This window comes from Delphinapterus leucas, chromosome 13 (genome assembly GCF_059928025.1).
Source record: "Delphinapterus leucas isolate spDelLeu-1000000601 "Yukka" chromosome 13, BTC_Dleu_Yukka2, whole genome shotgun sequence".
Classification (NCBI taxonomy): domain Eukaryota; kingdom Metazoa; phylum Chordata; class Mammalia; order Artiodactyla; family Monodontidae; genus Delphinapterus; species Delphinapterus leucas.
Genome location: NC_143141.1, coordinates 63,653,224 through 63,675,674, shown reverse-complemented (window position 1 = coordinate 63,675,674; position 22,451 = coordinate 63,653,224). Strand labels below are relative to the sequence as shown.

The following is a 22,451-nucleotide window of genomic DNA, read 5'->3' as shown; positions in this document are numbered from 1 at the left end:
ATAAAATTATAATAAAATGCATAGTGATACATAAATACTCAGGAATGGCTACAACAGAAGACAAAACGAGATGAATTTGACCACTACAGATGAAAACTGACCCTGATACGTTGCAATGTCAACTCAAATAGCACTTGGATGATGTAATTTTCCAAAGTGGTGAACAACTCTTGGAAATATTCCAAACAAAACAATCCTCTTTCCTTGATTTATTAGGTAGCTGCATTCCTAGAAAATTCAGTGTACTGTATACAAAAATATTTTGTGTTTACAAATATAAAAGAGAGTTACTTTCTAGGATAATATCTGACGGGATACTGGAAAATCATTGTAGGGCAAGGGACAATTTTTCCTGATCTCTGCCAATCAAATATTTATAGTATCCCCCATGCTGTGAAAAAGCACCCCTACAAACTGTCAAAATGTCCTCCAAGGGGGCGGTACCTTTGTTATTAAGAACCACTGGGCTAGGGCTTCCCTGGTGGCGCAGTGGTTGAGAGTCCGCCTGCCGATGCAGGGGACACGGGTTCGTGCCCTGGTCCGGGAGGATCCCACGTGCCGCGGAGCAGCTGGATCCGTGAGCCATGGCCGCTGAGCCTGCACGTCCGGAGCCTGTGCTCCGCAGCAGGAGAGGCCACAACAGTGAGAGGCCCACGTACCACCAAAAAAAAAAAAAAGAACCACTGGGCTAGAGGGACAAGACTCAGTCAGGCTCACTCAAACCTTGATTACTCTACATAACAGGGAAGGGCGGAGGCGCAGCAATACCTACCATTTCTAACTTCCTCATTCATAAATTAAACCCAAGAGAATTTCAAAGTGTTCCCTCAGATAAGGGGCTTTATATTGAAGAAACTTTTACTAGTAAAGCAAAATCCACTGTATTTGTTCAAGTTCAAAGCATGTTAAAATTGAGGTGGCAAGGAAAATGATAAGCTTACTAAAATAAAATAGATCATTTTAATTAACACTTGAATCCATTTGGTGGAAATGCTAGGTTTTAGGAAAAAGCAATGACATCACAGATTAAACATTTAAAATCCCCAGCAACGTTTTTTTGGCTTAAACAAGAATCATGTCTGCACACTCACTTACTTTTTGGTTGATATTGGAAATCATTATAGTAAAAAAAAAAAAAAAAAAAAAAAACTCTGAATAAAACATGCTGAGAGACAGAACCTATAAACCTTACATTTTCATTTCATCAAATGGCATTGTTTTTTTAAGGCTTAACTCTATGAGCCCAACCAGCAGTACTATGAATAAGAAGGCTCTCTTTACATGGCCCCTCAAATGGACTGAAAGTCTCTTGAGCCAGACAGCCATATGGAGACAGGAAGGTTATTGTAAGTTACCTTTCATACAAGGACCTTCGTCACCTGAACTTTTTAAGTAAAGCAAATCTTGTGCTTTATATTCCTAACTATGGAAGAATGTTCTGCACTCAAAATTTCTTTATTCTAGAAAGAGAATATCACTGATTACTAAGAAGCATTTACCTAGCAACCTATCTATTCCTCCAGATAGCAATGTAAAGAAAACATGAAACATAACTGACCCCATTTAGTCATTCTTATCCTCATCTCTCAGTTCAGTCCTAGAAAACATACTGTTTAGATAAATCAAATCACTAAGGTGCTGTTAAGTCTCATGCCAGCTGCAACTGCAAATATTTTTTATTTGGTAGGGTAATACCCTCTGCAGGAAAGTAGGAATTTTAAAAAGCAGCTATATTCTGTGAATCACTTCTGTAGATTTATTATCAAATATTTCATAGGATTTGGATATGGAATCGAATTTCAGTATTAAAAAAATAAATTCAAAACTACTATTTCTTTACAGCTATAAGACCTAATCTTTAATGTTCTCTTAAAAGCAGAAAGATAACAAAGGGAAAAATGTTGCTGGTGTTGCCAAAGCAAACTCCATTTAACAGTGGTGATACCCTTGGGCTTCCCTGGTGGCCCAGTGCTTAAGAATCTGCCTGCTACTGCAGGAGGGGACACAGGTTCGAGCTGTGGTACCGGAAGATCCCACATGCCGCAGAGCAACTGAGCCTGTGTGCCACAACTACTGAGCCTACACTCTAGAGCCCACGAGCCACAACTACTGAGCCTGCGCTCTGGAGCCCACGAGCCACAACTACTGAAGCCCACACGCCTGGAGCCCGTGCTCCGCAACAAGAGAAGCCACCACAATGAGAAGCCCGCACACTGCTCCCCATAACTAGAGAAAGCCCATGAGCAGCAACAGACACCCAATATGCAGCCAAAAAATAAAATTAACTTTTTTTAAAAAGTAAAAGATTAAAAACAGTGGTGATACCCAAGTAAACTGTCAAAGACATTACTCACAGCAACAGAGTAGGACTGACACGCCAGTGCATAAATCAGCAAGGCCCAACCTACCAACTCAGTTACATCTGAAGAATTTACTTGTCACTTTGGTGGGGAGAAAGCATTAAGATAGAATTCATATCTAAAAGTCAATACTACTTAAAGCAAATATAAATTAAATAAGCCCTGTCACCATCCACAGGTTTGTCTCCTAAAATTTTAGGCACAAAATAATCTATAACACTGACATCCATCTTCATTTTCAGAAGAGGGCAAGGGAAGGAGACAACTATTGCATAAACTCACAAGTTACCTTTTAAAATTAAGACATACCAATTTTGCAACAAATGTAGAAAAGTACTTATAGAAGAGGGAAAAAAGCTTCATTTATTGTAAAGTCAGGTAAACTTAGGTACACAGCCCAGTATCATACATTTATAGTTCATTCACAGGTTACCTTTGGCGTAACTTATTGGGTTCCATGATAAGGGTCTAAAATGCTTCTAGATTGAATTTAAGATTCTCTAGATCTAGAGGGCTAAAGGGACATTGGTCCATTGCTGTCAAAATTCAATGAGAAATAAATGTTAACGTGTGTGTTTAATTTCCATGTAAACTTTCTATTCAATAGCTCTTAAAAATTTTTTTAACCCCTGCATCATTTCTAAAAGGATTAAGGCAAACTGCTTTTTTTTGAATTTTGTTAAAATTCAAAATAAAGCTTTTTCAAAAGATCTAAATGAAACAAATTTGTTTAAAACTCCCAGGATCACAAAACTGCTATTGCCAACTATAGACTTCACAGTTACTCTAGGTAGATAAAACATATTCTCCCTTCTTTTAAAGACGAAAATAAAATGGCTAGATCAGTTTTCTATTATTAAAAAGCTGTGAACCTGATAACATGTGTGTTATAGTATAGTCTCTCAGTACGATGCTTAGTCCTTATATCTTACTTGCCTATGTATGCATTATGTTGTTTTCCCAAAAAAAGCAAAAAAAAAAAAAAAAACAGATCCAGTGGGAGAAAGAATGTTTAATAAATGGTATTGAAAGCAATAGATATCTCTGTTTGGAATAAAAATAAAATTAGATCCTTATACCTTGTACCATGTAGAAAAATACATATATTACTGATGGATTTAAGAGTAAAAAATAAAAATGCAAGTACCCAAAATTCTACATACAATTTTAGGGAGTTCACAGACTCCCTAAAGCCCATCCGTGGATCTCAGATTACCTAGAAGAGGAACTGTTAATCATAACTTCTATTAAAATTTCAATGCCAAATACCAGGTGTGTTTTCAAGATCAAGTCACATGCAACAAATGAAGATGAACACATTAACTCATTGTTGTAACTTTATAAAATCTCCAAACTGGAACCAGAAACAGAGGCATGTCAATACAAATGGACAATGACTTAAAAAAAAAAAAACCAGTTTAAATAAGTTTGAGTGCATATTGTACAAGTGTATCAATATGTCTGTTAGCCTTTCAGAAATATAAAATCAGCTAAATCTGTAGTACTTAAAATTTAATATATGCAATGTTATTCTCAAACTTGATTAAAATACTTAATAAATACAAGTTATGTTTAATACGAATAACTGCAACATACTTAAACATCTAAACATATAATAGGAATTCTATAATATTAAAATGCAATACTTTCACCTGCATTAATCTCATACACAATGGAAAAATACTTGCAGATAATTAGCATTAAGAATGCAAATATATTTTCACTGTGGAAGAAAAATAAGATTAGAAATGATATATTTATGTAATCTACAAGAAAGCTGTAGATAGTCTACATTATGATATTCTATTTAAAATGAAAGCAATTCAATATTTAAGTTTACAACAAATTTACTCAAGGCAAAATTTATTACAGGACAGGATATTGAATCAAAGTAAGCAAGGCAACATTAGATGAACCATTTTAGTTCTTTTTTAAAATGAAGTGTAGCTTTGAAGTTGTAATAAAGGTAAACATAAATTCTAACATGCTCTTCTCTTCTTATAAATGGGATGATGTAGAAAAGCAAAGCTTCAATGTATAGGGATTGGAACCATCTGTAAAAATTAAAAAACAAAGTTAATAGTTCCCTTAAACTTTCATGATTACCTTGAGTTAGCGGAATAAATTATTGGGTTGGCCAAAAAGTTCATTCAGGTTTTTCCGTAACATCTTACAGAAAAACCCGAATGAACTTTTTAACCGACCCAATATTTCACCTTTTTATAGTACTGGAAGAAGGAAAATTTTTATGTAAGGTAAGGGCAAGATTTCTTTCGTTCATACCTACTAGCAGGTAAGCTCCATGAAGGCCGGAACTTTGTCCATTTTTACATTCCTATTGTTCTAAACATTATTTGACACATAGGAGGCTCCCACAATCTTTTTTTAGTGAATTAGACATTACAGATAAATAGTATCAGGATTAGGCTTATCTAAGTCCATCAGCAAAACTACTTTGCAGAAAATATTACCAATGGTAATTACTCTATAAAAGTTAATTCAAATATAGCTTGGGAAATGGGTTAAGGCTGAAATGTATAAGAAGATATCAATGAGCTGAAAAAGTTCCAGGAGAGCAAGTACTAAATCTCTGATCATCAACGGGGCATATGAATTTTAAAATTGCTAAAAAAAGAAAAAGGTATAATCCACAAAAATACTTCCATTTTATACATTCCTCTTTAACTTTTCAGAACAGGCAGAAATAATTCTGGTATCTTAATGTACCAGAATTTTAGTATTAAAAGTTATCGCTCCTGGGCTTCCCTGGTGGCACAGTGGTTGAGAGTCCACCTGCCGATGCAGGGGACACGGGTTCGTGCCCTGGTCCGGGAAGATCCCACATGCCGCGGAGCGGCTGGGCCCGTGAGCCATGGCCGCTGAGCCTGCGCGTCCGGAGCCTGTGCTCCGCAACGGGAGAGGCCACAACAGTGAGAGGCCCGCGTACCGCAAAAAAAAAAAAAAAAAGGTTATCGCTCCTTAAGGAAAAAATTCCTATAAAAGAAAAAGCATATACATCAACAAATATTTGCAAGACACCACAGAGGATAAAAAAGAAATAATTGTACCTGTCTCCAAGGAGTTTGCAAGTCATACACTGTTTTGAATATATCTCAAATATACATATAAAGTCTTTTAAAATTTTCCATCAAAAATTAAGCGTGACTCACTATTTAAAATTTACTTTTGTGACTAAAGGTAAAATGAAAAGAGGTATTCCTACTTGTTTTTTAACTTTTTAGTAAGAAAATTTTCAAACATAAAAAAAATATATGGATCAGTATAATAAACATCCACATAGCTTCAATAATTGTCAACATTTGGCAGTCTTACTTCATCTACCTACTCTCCGCACACTCTTGAGGGGCTGGAATATTTTTTAACTTTTTTTTTTTTTTGCTGTACGCGGGCCTCTCACTGTTGTGGCCTCTCCCGTTGCGGAGCACAGGCTCCGGACGTGCAGGCTCAGCGGCCATGGCTCACGGGCCCAGCCACTCCGCGGCATGTGGGATCTTCCCGGACCGGGGCACGAACCCGTGTCACCTGCATCGGCAGGTGGACTCCCAACCACTGCGCCACCAGGGAAGCCCGGGGCTAGAATATTTTAAAGCAAATCCTAGATATGTTATTCCACCCATAAATCCTTCAGTGTGTATTCATTTTTTTCCCCTTCCACAATCATTCATCATCACACCTAATAAAATTAATACTATTTTTTCTCCTATCATTTAGAAAAATAAAGTTTCAACACTCTTCAGATCCAAGATCGAAGTAAATTACACAGCACAAACTTCAAAAGTTAAATACTTGAGTGTTCTTTGCACTGTAAAAAAGAGGCCATTTACCATTATAGAGAGAATAAACAAAGAGAGTGACAGTTTCATTTGATACAAATTAAAATAATGTGGAATACAATTTTTCATCTATCATATTGCTAAAATTCAAAGTCTGACAACACTCGGTGTTGGTAAGAGTGTTGGGCAGTTGGCATTTTCATATACCACAGGTGGTAAAGTTGTGTGTAACCTTTGTAAAGGGCAATCTAGCAACATTTACCAAAATATAAACCTTTTTGCTCTCCACTATGAGGAAACTGCCCTACAAACACAAAACATGCAACTATAAGGATGTTTACTGCACTAATAGAAAAACACAATTGGGAACAACCAGTGTTCATCAGTGGGGAAGTGGATAAATTGAATAAACTGTGGTACATCTCTACTAAAAATAGCTACTCTGTGGGGGAAAAAAAAAACAGGGTAGCATTGCACCTGCTGATAGAGAAAACAGCTCCAAGATATATTAAGTGAAAACAGCAAGGCACACAATAGTATGTATAGAAGAACCATTTTGTGTAAGTTTTTAAAATGTAGATATATACATTGGGGAGGAGGAATAAAAGGAAAAAGAAAGGTTAGAGGTTATAGAAAGCTTTAACTTTCATTTGTACCAATATTTACTGTTTGAGTTTTTTAACCATATATATTTATCGCTTTCTTCTAAAAAGATCAACAGGAATTATGGAAGTCAGCCTCCAAGATGGCCCCAATGTTCCCTGCCTCCTACACCAGATCATGGTTGGTCAGTGGGACCACAAGATTACAGCATAAGTGATGGTATGTTACTTCCGGTATTAGGTTACGAAAGACACTGTGGCTTTTGTTTTTTTGGCCTTTTGCTCTCATCTTTCTTGAATCACTCATTCGGAAAGAAAAGAGCTACCATGAAATGGCCAGTGTGGCTTACTGTCCCTACAAAGAACCACATGAGTGAGCGTGGAAGTGGATCTTCCAGCCGCCAGTCATAAGACTTGAAATGACTGCAGATTATAGCTGACGGCAGGCAGCCTCATGAGAGGCTGAACTACCAGCCAGAACTACCCAGCGAAACTGTACACAGATTACTGATCCTCAGAAACAGTAAGATAATAAATGTTTTGCTGTTTTAAGCTGCTAAATACTGCAATAATTTGTTACACAGCAAGAGGTAACTAATATAAGAATTATGAGGGTTGTGGGATTTATATGCCTTTTTAAAATTCAAACTTCTCTGTATTAAAAAACAACCAATAAATATTACTTTTAAACTATCAACAATGTTTCTGATGGTAACTCCCACTGAATAATTATGACACGATTTTACTTACTTGGAACTCTTATCTGGTAGTGATTTAGTGCTGTGAGGGCTTCTACTGCATCAGTTTTGCATTCCCATTCTAACAGCCCAGAAAGTGTTTTGGCAGAAGCTAAAACAAAACAAAGAAACACAAATTCAATTGTTATTTGCTTATCATCAAATTAACCAGGAAACTTAAAAAGAGAAAATGTGCACTTACGTTTTGCATCAAACACTTTATATTTGATGAATGTAAGAACTTCATGGTCATTACATAACTGTCAAAGAAATGTAAAACTCCATTAAAAATACAGCCAAAATAAAGATTCCTACCCTTTTCTCCCCCTAGAAAATAAACTTTATGGTAGCATTTTAGTTTTGAGTATGGCATGAATGAATTAAATCAAATGTTTTTAGATTAACAAGGTGCATGAGAAAATCAATTAAAATAGTGACATCCTATAAGCTACGTATATAATTTTAGTGTTGTACAATAAAAACAAGATTTGTAACTGAAATATATATTCTCAAAGCTGACCAGGGTTTATCGAGTACCTAAGATAGGGAGTAGTGTTCCAGAAAAATCAATTCTTTTCTGAAGCATTTCCTATAGTTAGGGAAAAACGCAGGGATATATAAAATTTTGTTATGGGTGAGATCTAAGGACATGGTAAAAGAACTTTCTGAATGCAGGACTAAGGGTACCTCATTCTAATTCCAACTCTCAAAACAACTGAGCCACAAAACAACAAAGAGACCAGTGAAGGATGGAGGCCAGAAAAGTATAATTGTCAAAGGATGTACTATATTAAGTACCAAATAAGTAACAGAATACCAATAGTATCAAAAGCAGAAGATGAACAGAGCAAGACTTTAAAATGAGGCTAAAACATGATATATTTTAAAATAGGAAATAGGAACATTCTACACAATTTGTATTCCAGTGCCTACCTTTGTGAAGGTCTCTTCTGTGACACACAATGGAACATTATAATAATGCAGTACACACGAGGGTGGCTGGATTATATTCTTAGATGCTTGGCCAGCACTTGTAAAGCGATTATTTTTGCTCATTGCAAAATCCTTGTAGCTACTTGTACCATCCTCCAGCTCAAATATTTGACTTGGAACAACTGAATGTTGTTTAGACACACTAAAGATCAGAAAGGTAAGAGGTACAGAACATACCTTTGTTAGATAAAAAGCAGCAAGTAAGCAGTCTCAAAATGTTAACATAAAGGCCTGTATCAATCTTAACAAAAAAGGCATATGTAGCAATTTACAGTTTCAATATTTACCAATATTTAAATTTAGTTTGAGTTATAATCACTCTTACAGTTTAGACATCACTTAGAAAGAAAAATGTATTGAATATATTTTCATATTAGAAAACTTTAATTAAAAAAACGTGCTCATTTTAACATGCTATTTTATGACCATAAAACTAAAACTAGGTATAATATGGAAAATCTAAATTATACGACCCTAAGTGTCTAAAATGACATCACTATAGCTGCTAGTTTCAGATATTCTGAAATGGAAATTAATGTCTCTAATAAAAAGGATAAGTATTTTTTAAATTTACCACTTAAGATAAATAATTACCAAACGTTAAGTCTTTTCCCAAATAATTTGACATTGTTAAGATGTGTGACAGCTCTTTCTACAGCATACTCATCACCCATTTCTACCAGTGCTGTACCAGGAATGGTCTTCATAAATTTTACCTGTAAATACAAAATCCCAAAAAGGTGAACATTTAATTCCCTTTTACAGTAACAGAATTTCTAAAAGGTACTATAGGTGGTTGATATCAAATAAAGAAGATCACCTGGAATCTTAACTTTATTCTGCTCTGCTATTAGACATTCTTACCGAAATTCAATAAAGTTTAAAAGCAAGACTACAATTCTATTGTACAGCACACTAAAGAAGAGCATAGGCTTGCCTTGACTCTGCTATTTATTAATTGTGTGATTTGGGGCAATTTACTTCACTTCTCTGAGCCACAGACTTCCTTTTAAAATGGAGATAATAATAACATTTGGCAGGACTCATCAATATTTATTCATTCAGTAAGTATTTATTAAGTGCCTAACATGTTCTAATAAACATACTGTGCTAGGTACTGGGGATTTAATGGCAAACAGACATAGTCTTCTTAAAGTTTATATTCCAGTAGGTAGGTCAGAAATTTTAAAGTAAATAGTAATTACCAACTATTCAGAGTGCCATTTATTGCTTTAAGCAATAAACAAGATACTATATAAGAAGTAACACAAGATGGCCTTGAGACAGCACTGCCAGTAAGAAGGCTTAGGCAAGGAAGGGGCAGTTTAAAAAATAGGCAATACTTCACAAGTTTTCATGACATCTTTGACAGAGCCATACTTATCCTCTTATATTATTCCAATTTTACTATATAATGCTGTAAGGGTTAGATGGAATAAAGTATGACTATCGTTCAGCATAGTGCCTACACCTTGGAAAGTCCCTAAACAGCTATTAAGTACCACTAACATTAATAACACATTGAACAGGACTTCCCTGGTGGCGCAGTGGTTAAGAATCCACCTGCCAATGCAGGGGACACGGGCTCGAGCCCTGGTCTAGGAAGATCCCACATGCCGCAGAGCAACTAAGCCCGTGTGCCACAACTACTGAGCCTGCGTTCTAGAGCCTGTGAGCCACAACTACTGAGCCCGTGTGCCACAACTACTGAAGCCCACACGCCTAGAGCCCGTGCTCTGCAACAAGAGAAGCCACCGCAATGAGAAGCCCACACACCACAGGAAGAGTAGATCCCGCTCACTGCAACTAGAGAAAGCCTGTGCGCAGCAATGAAGACCCAACGCAGCCAAAAATAAATAAAGACCTCTTTGAAAAAAATAATGAATAAAAAAATAAACAAAACATCACAGATCTGGGGAAACCACAGAGTTATCTGGTGAAAATAAAGTTACAATTTTAAAGATCTTCAAAATGTGTGAAATTTAAATGTTTTGCTACGTTTTGAGTATAAGCCTCCAGACAAAGTTTTGGACACATTCTATCAAAGTGGATCAACTTCAAATACTGACTGAGGTTAAAGTATGTTGTTCCTCAGAAGATACTAGAACTCTAATATTTGGGAGGCAAATATATGAATCAAAACTCTCCTAAAATTCATAGCTATGGTCAAACTCTGAGACATGTTTATATATACCTAGCTCCAAGAAAGTAACTGCTTTTTCAAAATTCCACAGTTCAACATGTTAAATGTTAGAATATCTTTGAAATGATTAAAAAATATATAGGCTTTATGCCTATAATATGCTAGTAACTGATTAAACTACTTGCTGTTTTGGACTTATATTAGTAATTTAAAAAATATTTTTAGTACCAACATCCTATTCTGATCACTTACCTACAAAAAATAATTTCTAGAATTCCTACCTAATGAATTTTTAGCTTATGTGGATCACTACTGAAAGAACTTGTGTGTGAGAAGACACACATATTTGCAGGCTTTTCAGATTTTCCTACTACAGATCCTAGCAAAAGAAGCTCATATAAAATGAAACTTAAAATAAATAATAATTTTTTTAAATGAGAACTCACCTTTTCAATATTTCCATATAAGCAGAATAGGTTGAAGACTCTTGAACAATTCATTTTTAGTTGATGTAATCCACTAACCATTACAACTGAACCAGAGGGATTTCCTCCATGCATGTAAGAGGAAGATGCCTGCGGTAATGGATAGGCAACAAGCTCAGGTGTATCTCGAGAACCCATTCTGTAACGACTTGGTAAAGGTAATAATGGACCATGGGATCCTATTAAACAAAACAAAACAAAACAAAACACAACTTTAGCAGACACACTTCACCGCACACAAAAACAAACTCTTAATATTAGCTAGGTTGATGTATATCCAAGGAAAACTCAAACGTATGAATATTCAAATATAACCTGTGGGAATTAACAAAAATCTGTATTTACTGCACCAGATCCAATAAACGCTGACCTGCACACACCTGCATATACCAGGCTTTAAGTCCTTATTTTTAAAAAACAGTAGTTTAACAAAAAAGTATACAAGATCAGGCTACAGATAGAGGAGGAATCAGTGTAAAACTTTGGGCCACTATATATAAATTATACTTCAAAATTAAAAAAAAAACTTCTGCCAACATCTTTTGGAGGATAATATAATAAAATCTACAGTGAAATCTAGTAAACTATATATAGATATAACAAAAAGAACATCTTTAGTTCCACTGAAAAGCTGTCCCCTTGAATATATTTTACTATTAATGTAATTGCAGGTTAGTATTTTATTCCCCTGATTATAATTTAGGAAACTAAAACCCTAGATTTAGTTAATAGCCCACACACACACACACATACTCAGAGGTGTCATTATTCAGCAACTTCTGTTATTTGAAACAACATCAAGAATCCAGAAGAAAAAAATGCCTGAGTATCTGAAACTGCTGTCACAGAAACACAAACAAATCCAGCTCTTATACTAAGAATCTTTACTAAGAATCAACTTGCTAACTCTAGAGTAGTTCAAAACAACTTTAATTTATCCTGTTTTCCCATCCATAATAGATTAGAAGTAAGAGGAAAAACAAAGCTAGGGTGAATGGAAGAGACGGGAATGAGGGAGTCTGGAGAAACTGTGATACTAAAAGTCTGCACAGGGCACATTTACAGTAGCAAGAAGAGAGGCGTAAGAACTCAGAAGAAGCAACTAAGATGGAGATACGTAACCCCAAAATATAAACCAACATCTTAGGCACTCCTGAGTCAGTGATTAGAGAAGCATGCTCTGGGGTGCATGCAACGATTCTCCTGGTGTGCAAGAAACCAACCCAAAAACCCAAGTTCTTTCCTCATTTCTCAAGAATAATATGTAATGTTACTGGCTTTCATTTTTATGTTAGACTAAGGGACACTTGTCATCTACTAGGCGAGTCACTAAGAACTACTATATTTTGGTATCATAGCACATTATTACAGCTTATGTGGACTCCAATTCAGTATTCTAAATATAGCTGCCATTCATAACAACACAGCAACACTACCACCGAGCACACGCAAATATAGTGTAAATTCCTGCAATTTTATGGAGGCATACTTTATCAATACATCATCATCAGTGTTGCCTTAAATTGGTCATGGTTTTCAACTGTTCTTATTGCTGGTAATCTAGTTTATCAAGACAATCAATATAGCACATGATGAGTTACTTGTAATTATGTATTTTGGCCTCTAATTTAGACTATTATACATATACTGGGGTCAAATATCAATCATTCTTACCCTTATTGCAAAAATACTCATGCATATTATACTCCACCCAGCCCTACCCCTACTACTACCATTTGTTAGTACAGTAATGACACTACACTATTATCAGTAAATTTTTTCACAGTAAGTTGAAAAATGTACAGTAGATGGGCAGTGGAAACTTACACTCTGCTTAAGTTGACCAAGGTCCAAAAACTCTTGTAATCTACTGCCATAGGTAACAATTAAATTCAGTGCAAAAGAATACCTGATGTTTGTAATTATGACATTGGGCCACAAGTATTAAATTATGTTACTTACACTATTTAAATTGTTACCTATATTAAGAAGATAAGAAAAAAAAAGTCTCTTAAAAGCTTCCTATACTAAATAGTTCACGCAAAATGTTTTGCTGCTTCAGGTTTTAAAAAATTCACTTATATGGAATAAATGCTACATAAACAGCATCTTGAACATTTTGAAGGCCTTTCCCATCTTTGATACTTAAAATATCTTTGGTCCAGGAACCATATCCAAAGATGCTAACAATTAATATAGAAATTTTTCTTGTGCTCAGAGCAAATAAATTTGTACATTATTTTTTGCCACTTTTCAAATATGAGGGCTTCTATCAGTTCATCTCACATGGCTGGGCTTCCCAAATTAAAAGACCTAAAGAATTCTGAAAGCACAAATTTATACTGCTATAATAAACTATGTGAATAAATTTAATCTATTAAATAAACCTTTTCTATTCCTTCTTTCTCACATACCATTTTAAAGGAAAAGCTACCTATGATATGACACTAAAATGCAAATAAACCTGTTTTGTTGAACTGCTGATCTGAAGGGATACAGCTGTGATTTGAAGCATTTGTAAAAAGGCTAATATCACAAGCACCCACTGTCATCTTTGCTTTTTCCCCAATTTCCTCATCTTACTTCTCTCCTCAATCAATCTTTATTTGTCACTATCTCCTATATCCTGTTCTGCTTACTTCCCTAGGAAAGTAGAACAGATTTTTCCTTAGTTAAATGTTTCAATGGACATAGCTCAGAATGGACGCCCCTACACAACCCCACCATAACCATTCCTCCTCAGCAGGACTCTCCAGAACCTGAATGATCCCTATTTAACAAACGTCATTCCAAAGAATTTTGCACCTCTCCTTAAGTAAGCTTACATTTTAATATTTATACACACACGCACATGTGCACGCACGTGAACACACACACACACACACACACACACACACTCTAAATAAATAAGGGCATGAAACTGACACAGAACTTCACAATAGGCTTTTAGAAAATATAAAGTTCTTCTAGGGCATATAACATATTCTTGTTTATGCAATTTTTCTTGTATTTTATTAAGTGAAGACAAAACTGAAAAGCCATACTGAGAAAACAGTCTGTGTCAACATTACTACAGTAGAGTTTTGTCCTTCATTTATATGCTCACAGATTTTTCTAACCCCCTTTAGCAGAACATTTAACCAATTTTTGGCCTTAAGCTAACTGCCATGACACATTTACATACTCTACAACTATACTACAAACTTTGATTAGCCATTCTTTTGAAATCCTCCATTATACAATGCACAGTAGATTCCTAATAAGTGTTTCTTCATTGCAGGATCAGAAAACTACTTGTATGACCATATTTAATATTTACTCTGTTAAAGAAACAACTAAGAAAAATGATCAAGGAACACACGAAAACGACTGCAGTAAGATTTTCCTTCTATACCACACTTACTGTTTTGACATAACATAGAGATTGTTTCATAATCTCTTCTGCAATATAGACTACCACAGAAACTTGAACAAATACACATACACACAAAAACACACACACACAGGGTTAATAAATTCCTGGAGTTCAAATAAAGACACTAGGGAATAAGCTAAAACTCACAGGTAAGAATGGTCATCAAACATGTACACAATTTGAAAATATTTCAGACAACAGGAAACACTGGTGGCTTTTCGATAATAACTCCCAAGAGTACAACATAGCAATTTCTATTTTCTACCACTTCTAACAGTACCTCTAATTGTACTTCAACTTTAAACCACAGAATAGGTGGGTCAATAACTACAGCTAAAAACTAAAAAAATATTTAAAAACACAGAACTTATAACCAGTTTAAACTTTTATCAATAACAATTCTCAACATCTACTTAACAAAGACAACAGTCTGATACCTAACTTCTTCCTGGGGAAGATTATTCTTCTAGCTTTCATAATCTTAACTTATCAGCATAGCAAACATTAAAACTGAGAAGTTTTTAAAAAAGAATTAAATACAAATTTAACCAAAGCTGAAGTACCAACTGTAGAACTAAAAGAATTAAGGATCTAACCAAAAACATGTTTCCTTTCAACAAATACCTCATTCTCTCTGCCTTTTATTACTCTAAATTCCTCTTTACTCATAACTGCTAGAATGGAAGAAAATACACTTACTGAGCTGTACTTCTTTCTGGTCCTCTGACAGACTAGAGCCCCTTACTAATCAAAGCCCAAACAAAACAAAACAAAATATAATGGTAAAAAAGCTTTCAATCCCAAACAATAGCTCTCATTTATATCAAAGATTATGTGATATAACAATAGCCTAAGAAAACAAAGGATTTGGGACAACTCCTTTGGAGTACATTTATAAGGGACTGATCCCATAAACCAAGTCAGGTGGGCAGGAAAAATAGAGACAAGAATTGTGCCATTCTTCATCAGAAATGCAAAAATTCTAATAGTTTGTCTATACTACCTTCCTTCTGCCTTGACAAACTTACCATAGCCATCATGTCTAAACGAAGAAGGGTGTTCTCCCAAAATGGCTTGTCTCTGGCGACCCTTTCCTCTATCTGACACAAAAGTAGAAACATGGTTTTAACAATTTTGACCCAAGTACTGAACAGAGTTCTCACATGGGAAACACCCATTCAAAACATCCATTACAATTCATAAGAGAAATGTGATTCCTGGTTAACGTTAAACATCCATTCATATCCAATTTAAATACAAACACCAAAAGTTTAAGAAAATAATTCTATCTAACAAATTCCACTTAACTTGAGAATATCTTTTTGGCAAATGCCAAATACAATCACACTTTCAAATTAAAGGAAAGAATGGATACTTTTCAGAAGGTGATGTATACAATGCTAGAGTTTGACACTGTACAGAAGTTTTTACCAATACATGTCTTTAAAACAAGCTTTAAGTGCAGTACTTTTGAAAGACAGTACCTGATGCATACTATTAGCTTCAACAGCAACACATTTTCAAAGTGGGCTTCTTTCAAGAAGTTCAGCATAAGCCAACAACAACCTGTATTACATGGTTTCACAATCAGTAAACACAGAGTATTTTGTATGTATATACACATATTTACAAACACCTACTGACTGGAGAGCTGGAAATTTTCACATCACTGGTCCATATTGTGTCATGGACTGGCCATTGTCTATAGACCTTAACACCAGGCAGAACTAGAAGCACTCCCCGAAGTTTAAATATGTCAAGTTAAAGCTAACCAAGGGGGCTACATTATTGGACGAGAGTACTACAATACTCCTAAAGGATAATTTTTATGCTAACTACATTTTTAGGGAAGGCATGCCAATTTTCCCAAATCTGAGACATCAATAAAAAAATTACTTCTAAGTTTCTAAAATAGCACATCCTATGTTAGTAAATTTTAAAAATCATTGTATAATACTTTGGGAAAGTTTGCTGATCAAATTATGGTGTTCAGTAAGATTTTTTTTTAATGTATCTGAAGAGTCTGATCATTCTCATCTTTGAAAATTCAAAGAGAAAGGCTTTCTACATATCCTTAGTCACCTAAACAAATGAGGTTTATGGGAGATGAGAAATACTTTAATTTTCACTTCAGTCTACAGAAGTATTGTTTTAATTACCTATTCCAAGTTATCATAGCACTGAAAGGGACCTAGGAGGTCATCTAGTTCAACTTTTATTCAGTGTTAAATTCTCTTTACATCATCCCTGAGACCATCAATTGGGACCATCTAGCCTCTGCTTACCCAACACTGGTAACAAGGTACTCACTACTTTCCCTTACATTTTCAGTTAGTTCTAAATCATGAGAAAATTAATTTCTATATTGTACAGAAATTTGTCCTCTCTATATATTCTACTCCATTTAGGGCTTCACAGCCTTACTCATTACTTAGTCTTTCTCCAAGAACTCTTTCAGATGCTTAGAAGTTATTATAATCCTCCATTTCCCCAAAGTCATTTCTTCTCCAGTATAAACATTCACAGTTCCTTCTTTCCATTACACGGCTTCCAGCATCATCATTTAAGTCTCACTCCTCTTCAATCAATCCAGTCTGCTGTTCCATTCTGCTAACATTCCTCTGCTTAAGCATGCCACCAAATGGTAAATATAAGTCCTTATCTGATCTAAGAATCTTAAACCAAAACCACCATAAAGTCTTCATGGCTTAGTTTTACTGATATAGTTAACTGTGTGCTATAAAGGAAAGAGCACTGAATCAGGAATCATAAATTTTCAACTTAACCAGTAATTTGCTATATAATCATAGAAACAATCTTCATTCATAAAGTGAAGAAGTTAGAGTAGATGATCTCCAAGGTATCTTTCAGCCAAACATTGTCATTGCTTCTCTTGAATAATTTCTCTTCATAATATATTTCCCATAGTAATTTCTCTTCAATAACTCTCTTTATTGGAAGCATTTACTACCTAATATAAGGTCCCATAAAGAAGGGTGAGGAAGAGTCAAACACTGAATATATCGGTCTATAAATAGTGGGTTGTAACCTTTCATGGATTCAGTCTGAAATCCGTTGGAAGCTGTGGACCTTTTCTCCCCCAAAAGATGCACACATACACAAGTGTTGCTTAACATTTCTGGAGGGATTCTCTGGAGTCTAGGCTACGAATTCTTTGCACTAAAACGTAATTTGAGCTGAAAAGAACTTTTTGAAATGAGGTTATATTTATAAAATCACTCTTTTTTGGTAGAAAAAGTTACAATTCAGTATCAACGTGAGTGGAAGCTAAAGTCACTACAAAAAAACAAACTGCCATATGATATTTGCTATACAGACAAGTATCTACCTGTAAGGAATTAGAAAACAAGAATTCTTTTCCCTTGAAAGCATAAATAACTAAAACTCTGTTTTACCTCCTTTAATTATATTTCCCTATTTAAATATCTACCTTACACATTTCTAAACTTTCTGACTGTAATTCCTTGTATAAAAATCTAAGCTGGCTTTTGTAAAATTCAGACCTTTTAAAAGAATAAACACTATTGGGTTTCCCTGGTGGCACAGTGGTTGAGAGTCCGCCTGCCGAGGCAGGGGGCGCGGGTTCGTGCCCCGGTCCGGGAGGATCCCACATGCCACGGAGCGGCTGGGTCCGTGAGCCATGGCCACTGAGACTGCGCGTCCGGAGCCTGTGCTCCGCAACGGGAGAGGCCACAAAAGCGAGAGGCCCGCATACCGCAAAAAAAAAAAAAAAAAAAAAAAGAATAAACACTATTAAAATAAGAAGCATATCTATAAATGCTTTAAGAGACATTAAGAGAAATGTAATCAAAACTATTTCAAATGAGTTAAAAAAAACCCTGAATATTCAGTAACTGTAACTTAACAGAAGTGAGAGATTTCTCATCAACCACTTGTTCTGTTGTTTGAGTACTAAGGCTTTTGTTTTTCAATACTGTATTCAACTGGACCAAGCCTCTGCCAAGCAGATTTCTGTGATAGTGAAAAATGTGGGGTCCAGCCAAAGCTGCATTACCAAACAAACCTGTCTGCAACCCCATGCATAAGGCAAGATGATTTCCTGAGAACTAAGAATTAAAGGGGCCAATCATCCAAAAGTCCTAAATATTCAAACATGCAAAGGATCACTGCACTGTCTCATTTTTTTCTTTTGGCAAGAGTACATGCACTATGGAGTCCCTACTGCCCAAGATATTTTGGATGCCATAAAAATTTTTCCTACTTTACTGACTTCTACAGACATACTCATCTTGGTGAGTTTTTCCAACACATGGTTCAGACACTGATATTGTAGTTGAGATGTAGCCAATACTGCAGCCCCCTTGTTTTTACAAGATCCACATTTTGATTTGTATATTCCAGAATTGCCATACAGTTAGTTGAACAATTTTATCAGTCAAATCTATGCTCATGAAATCTAGCATTTATAAGTTATAGGTGAAAATGCATCTCAAATGAAATGCTATTTTCAGATTTATCAAGTTTAAATATATTCTACCTTGAACACACATGGTACTTTCACCTACATTTGAAATGTCAAAATTTCTAGTTACACAAATTAACATGAGTGATAACCTTAAATTGTTACAAAAAGTGACAACTTATAAACAGCCACTTTACAAAAATCAAACCACACAGAAAATCGTCTTTTACATATAATGCATCTTTTCATTATGTTATTCTATTCAATGTCCACAATTGAGGGGAAAAAAAAAGTAAACTTAAAGTGCAGCAAGTATGCACCGTTCTAATCCTTTTATCTTTAATATCTGTGTGGATTGGTTGAGCATTATAATTCCCAAGACCTGTAGATAAATTGGCCCTGGTTATTTGTCAATTAACAATTTGAATCTAAGCTGCTAACAGTTACAGCAACGGGCATTAAGATTTACAACATTGTATATAAAATCTAGTATCCGTCAGTGAAAAGTTTTAAATTCTACAACTGAAACCTTAAGGGAAGTCAAACCAATATATACATACAACTTGAATAAGTGGGCACAGTCTATCATGGTATTCATCCCATGCAAGTCTGAAGTACTGTTAAGTGTCCTCCTTTAAAAACTTGGGGTGATGGTGCATGCAGTATGCAGTCAAGGTGAATTGCAAGTCTGAGTTTTTCAGAGGGCTTTTTGCTGATGCCGATGTTGTGCGTGATGAAGTGTAGAGTCAGCCTGCTGGAGTCCTCTATCCTTCTTAATGCCTCGTCCAGCTTGGGGGAAAAGTCCTTTCCATAGAGAAGCAGTGTGCAAGTTTGCAGTTTGTAAGTAATATTCTGAATCAGTTTCCTCTCCTCCAAAGAGAGAGAGCTGCTTGGAGAAATGCAAGTCCTTGAACTGCGGGCGTGCCTGTATGTGTGGGCTCCTTGTTGAACTAAATATAAATAACTCAGTACATACCAGTAAGGGGCACTAATGTTCAAGGTTCTTTTCCAGCATTACAAGGTCTTTTGCAACAAAAGCTTCACCAACAAGGTTTTCATCATTTGAATGAACTAGCTCATCTCAGGAAAAAGGACTCTAACTGCATGTAAAAATTTGACAGCAGATGTAAGTACATCTAAAATGCATAAAATACTTACCTCGTCTTCCCAAATATGGTTTAGTGTAGTCCCAACTGTCATTGTCATTCCTAATAACATTTAGACGAGTTGGCTGTTAAGATTAAAAAGAAAGTAAGTTCAAATTGTATATCCAAAGCATATATATTTCTTTGGTGAAGTGTTGAAAAAAAATATTTACCCTTGCATATTCAATTTTTAGTGTGCAACATCCAGCATATATATCTGCTCCATTGAGTGCTGCTTTAGCTTTCTGGGCACAAAGGACTGATTCAAACATAAGCTCTATTAAGGAAATTTGGTTTAAGGTGTCCAAAATTTACCATTATTCACTCCATAAGAAATGGACTGAAAAAAATGAGAAATAACTTTCTCACTTCTGAAAATGCTTTACCAAATAAAATTTCTATGAATTTTAGTAGGAGAATTTATTTTTAAGATCAAGGGTACCAAAGAAAATGTAATACAACCAAAACTACTTACAATACATTAATCCTTCTAGGTCATCAGAAGTACTTTATAACCTGTGGTTTGGGGGTGTGTGGGAGGGAGCATGGAGCATGGTCCCATTCCCTAGCAAAGGCCAGCTTTCTATCTTGAAACAGGAAATATTTTACTCTTTAAGTAGGAAGAACAGGGCGGTCCAGTGGTTAGGACTCCACACGTTCACTGCCAAGGGCGCGGGGTTCAATCCCTGGTCAGGAAACTAAGATCCTGCAAGCTGTGCAAGCTGCATGGAATGGCCAAAAATAAATAAATAAATAAAGTAGGAGGAACATTACAAAGAATCAATATAATACAAAAGAAATACTTGATTTTTATATATTTCTGAGAAGGCTGAGTTTATAATCTTTATCTTTCATTTTACTAGTTTTTAAAAATTACTTAAGTTTCTAATTGTTAAAAAAAAATCAAACCACAAAAGTAGTAGGAAAAAAAAAAAGCAAAAACAACTTGCCAGAGTAAGCACCATAAAGGGTTTGCTATAGGGCTTCCCTGGTGGCGCAGTGGTTAAGAACCCGCCTGTCCGTGCAGGGGACACGGGTTCCAGCCCTGGTCCGGGAAGGTCCCACATTGCCGCGGAGCAACTAAGCCCGTGCACCACAACTACTAAGCCTGAACTCTAGAGCCTGTGCTCCACAACAAAAGAAGCCACCGCAATGAGAAGCCTGCACACCACAACGAAGAGTAGCCCCCCACTCGCCACAACTAGAGAAAGCCCATGTGCAGTAACGAAAACCCAATGCAGCCAAAAATAAATAAATAAATAAATGAAATTTAAAAAAAATTTTAAAAAAAGCATTTGTTGTATATCCCAACCTTTTTCTATGCATCACATAAGTTACATCTTTTTAAAATTATTATTTTTTAATGGGATTGTACTATATGTACTATTTTGCAACTTGCTCTTTTTACTCAATGTATAACAAATTTAACATAGGGAAGCAGGTCTTACATAAACCATGACCATTTAAAAGATTCAATGAAGAAAGGCAAGAAATGGTCTATTAACTCCAACGTTTTGATACTTCCAAGCTGCCTATTTTAAAGAGAGATTCAGAAAAGTCCATTTGGGAAAAATTTCAAAAAGGTACAAGTGAACATATTATCAAACAGTGTTATTTTTTCCTCATTAAAAACGCAAAGCACGCTGTAAGATGAAACAATGGACTATTTTATGGTAGCAAGTTATTTTATCAAAAATAGTAAAATTCTCTGTGGGTACTGCAGTTTCATTCTTTAAATCGAAGACAAATAGATATAGGGGATGGTGGGGAGAATAAACATCACTTGTCTAGAAATGATTAAACAGGAAAAATTAAGATCTATATTACACAGTATTCATACACTTCAATAAAAAATTTACAAATAAAGGATATTCAACCATTGCTTGTATCCCATTTCTCTTGAATATAACAATACGTTGCACTTTTCCAACAGGATTGCATACAGTATATAAAACATCCTATGAAGTAAAGAAAACAAGACTTCATCACATTTTATACTTAGAAAAATAATAAAGCTATACTCTTTTGTTTTACTAAAAAAAACTGTCAAGATGTCATTTCTGTTAAGTACTAATTAAACTTTTAAAAACTGCAACACTTTAATAAATCTAAAGTTATTTCTTCACCTACACAATATACCCACATTAGAGAACTTCCAATGAAACATCTGAAAAGCATTATTGCTTATTTTTAATCTCCTAAATGAATCCTCAATTTTTATTTTCTTAACAGGTACCTAAAAGAATCTCTGACAATACACAATTAATAAACTAAAGCTGTAATCACTTTGTTTTTTTCCAAATGTGACTCTGAAATGTTTAATACTATAATCA

General features: G+C 35.2%; 1 protein-coding gene and 1 pseudogene across 3 annotated transcripts in view; both read right to left on the bottom strand.

Annotated features, from left to right (window-relative positions):
- Nucleotides 1-2,703: 2,703 nt before the first annotated feature.
- The window catches only part of HNRNPLL (heterogeneous nuclear ribonucleoprotein L like), a 37,938-nt gene continuing 18,190 nt past the window's right edge, over nt 2,704-22,451 (bottom strand). For 2 of the 3 annotated variants that reach the window (XM_022574042.3, XM_089923263.1), the window contains exons 4-13: nt 21,991-22,076; nt 20,292-20,388; nt 20,132-20,204; nt 15,558-15,629; nt 11,076-11,293; nt 9,081-9,202; nt 8,427-8,628; nt 7,696-7,753; nt 7,507-7,605; nt 2,704-4,414 (exon numbers count right to left, since the gene is read on the bottom strand). In XM_022574042.3, the coding sequence (XP_022429750.1) occupies nt 4,359-4,414; nt 7,507-7,605; nt 7,696-7,753; nt 8,427-8,628; nt 9,081-9,202; nt 11,076-11,293; nt 15,558-15,629; nt 20,132-20,204; nt 20,292-20,388; nt 21,991-22,076 (1,083 nt within the window). In that variant the 3' untranslated portion in view covers nt 2,704-4,358. Of the gene's footprint in view, nt 4,415-7,506; nt 7,606-7,695; nt 7,754-8,426; nt 8,629-9,080; nt 9,203-11,075; nt 11,294-15,557; nt 15,630-16,013; nt 16,096-20,131; nt 20,205-20,291; nt 20,389-21,990; nt 22,077-22,451 lie in introns of all 3 variants that reach the window. The other variant, XM_089923264.1, reaches the window with a different exon arrangement.
- Nucleotides 9,815-9,914, bottom strand: LOC115803454 (U6 spliceosomal RNA; annotated as a pseudogene).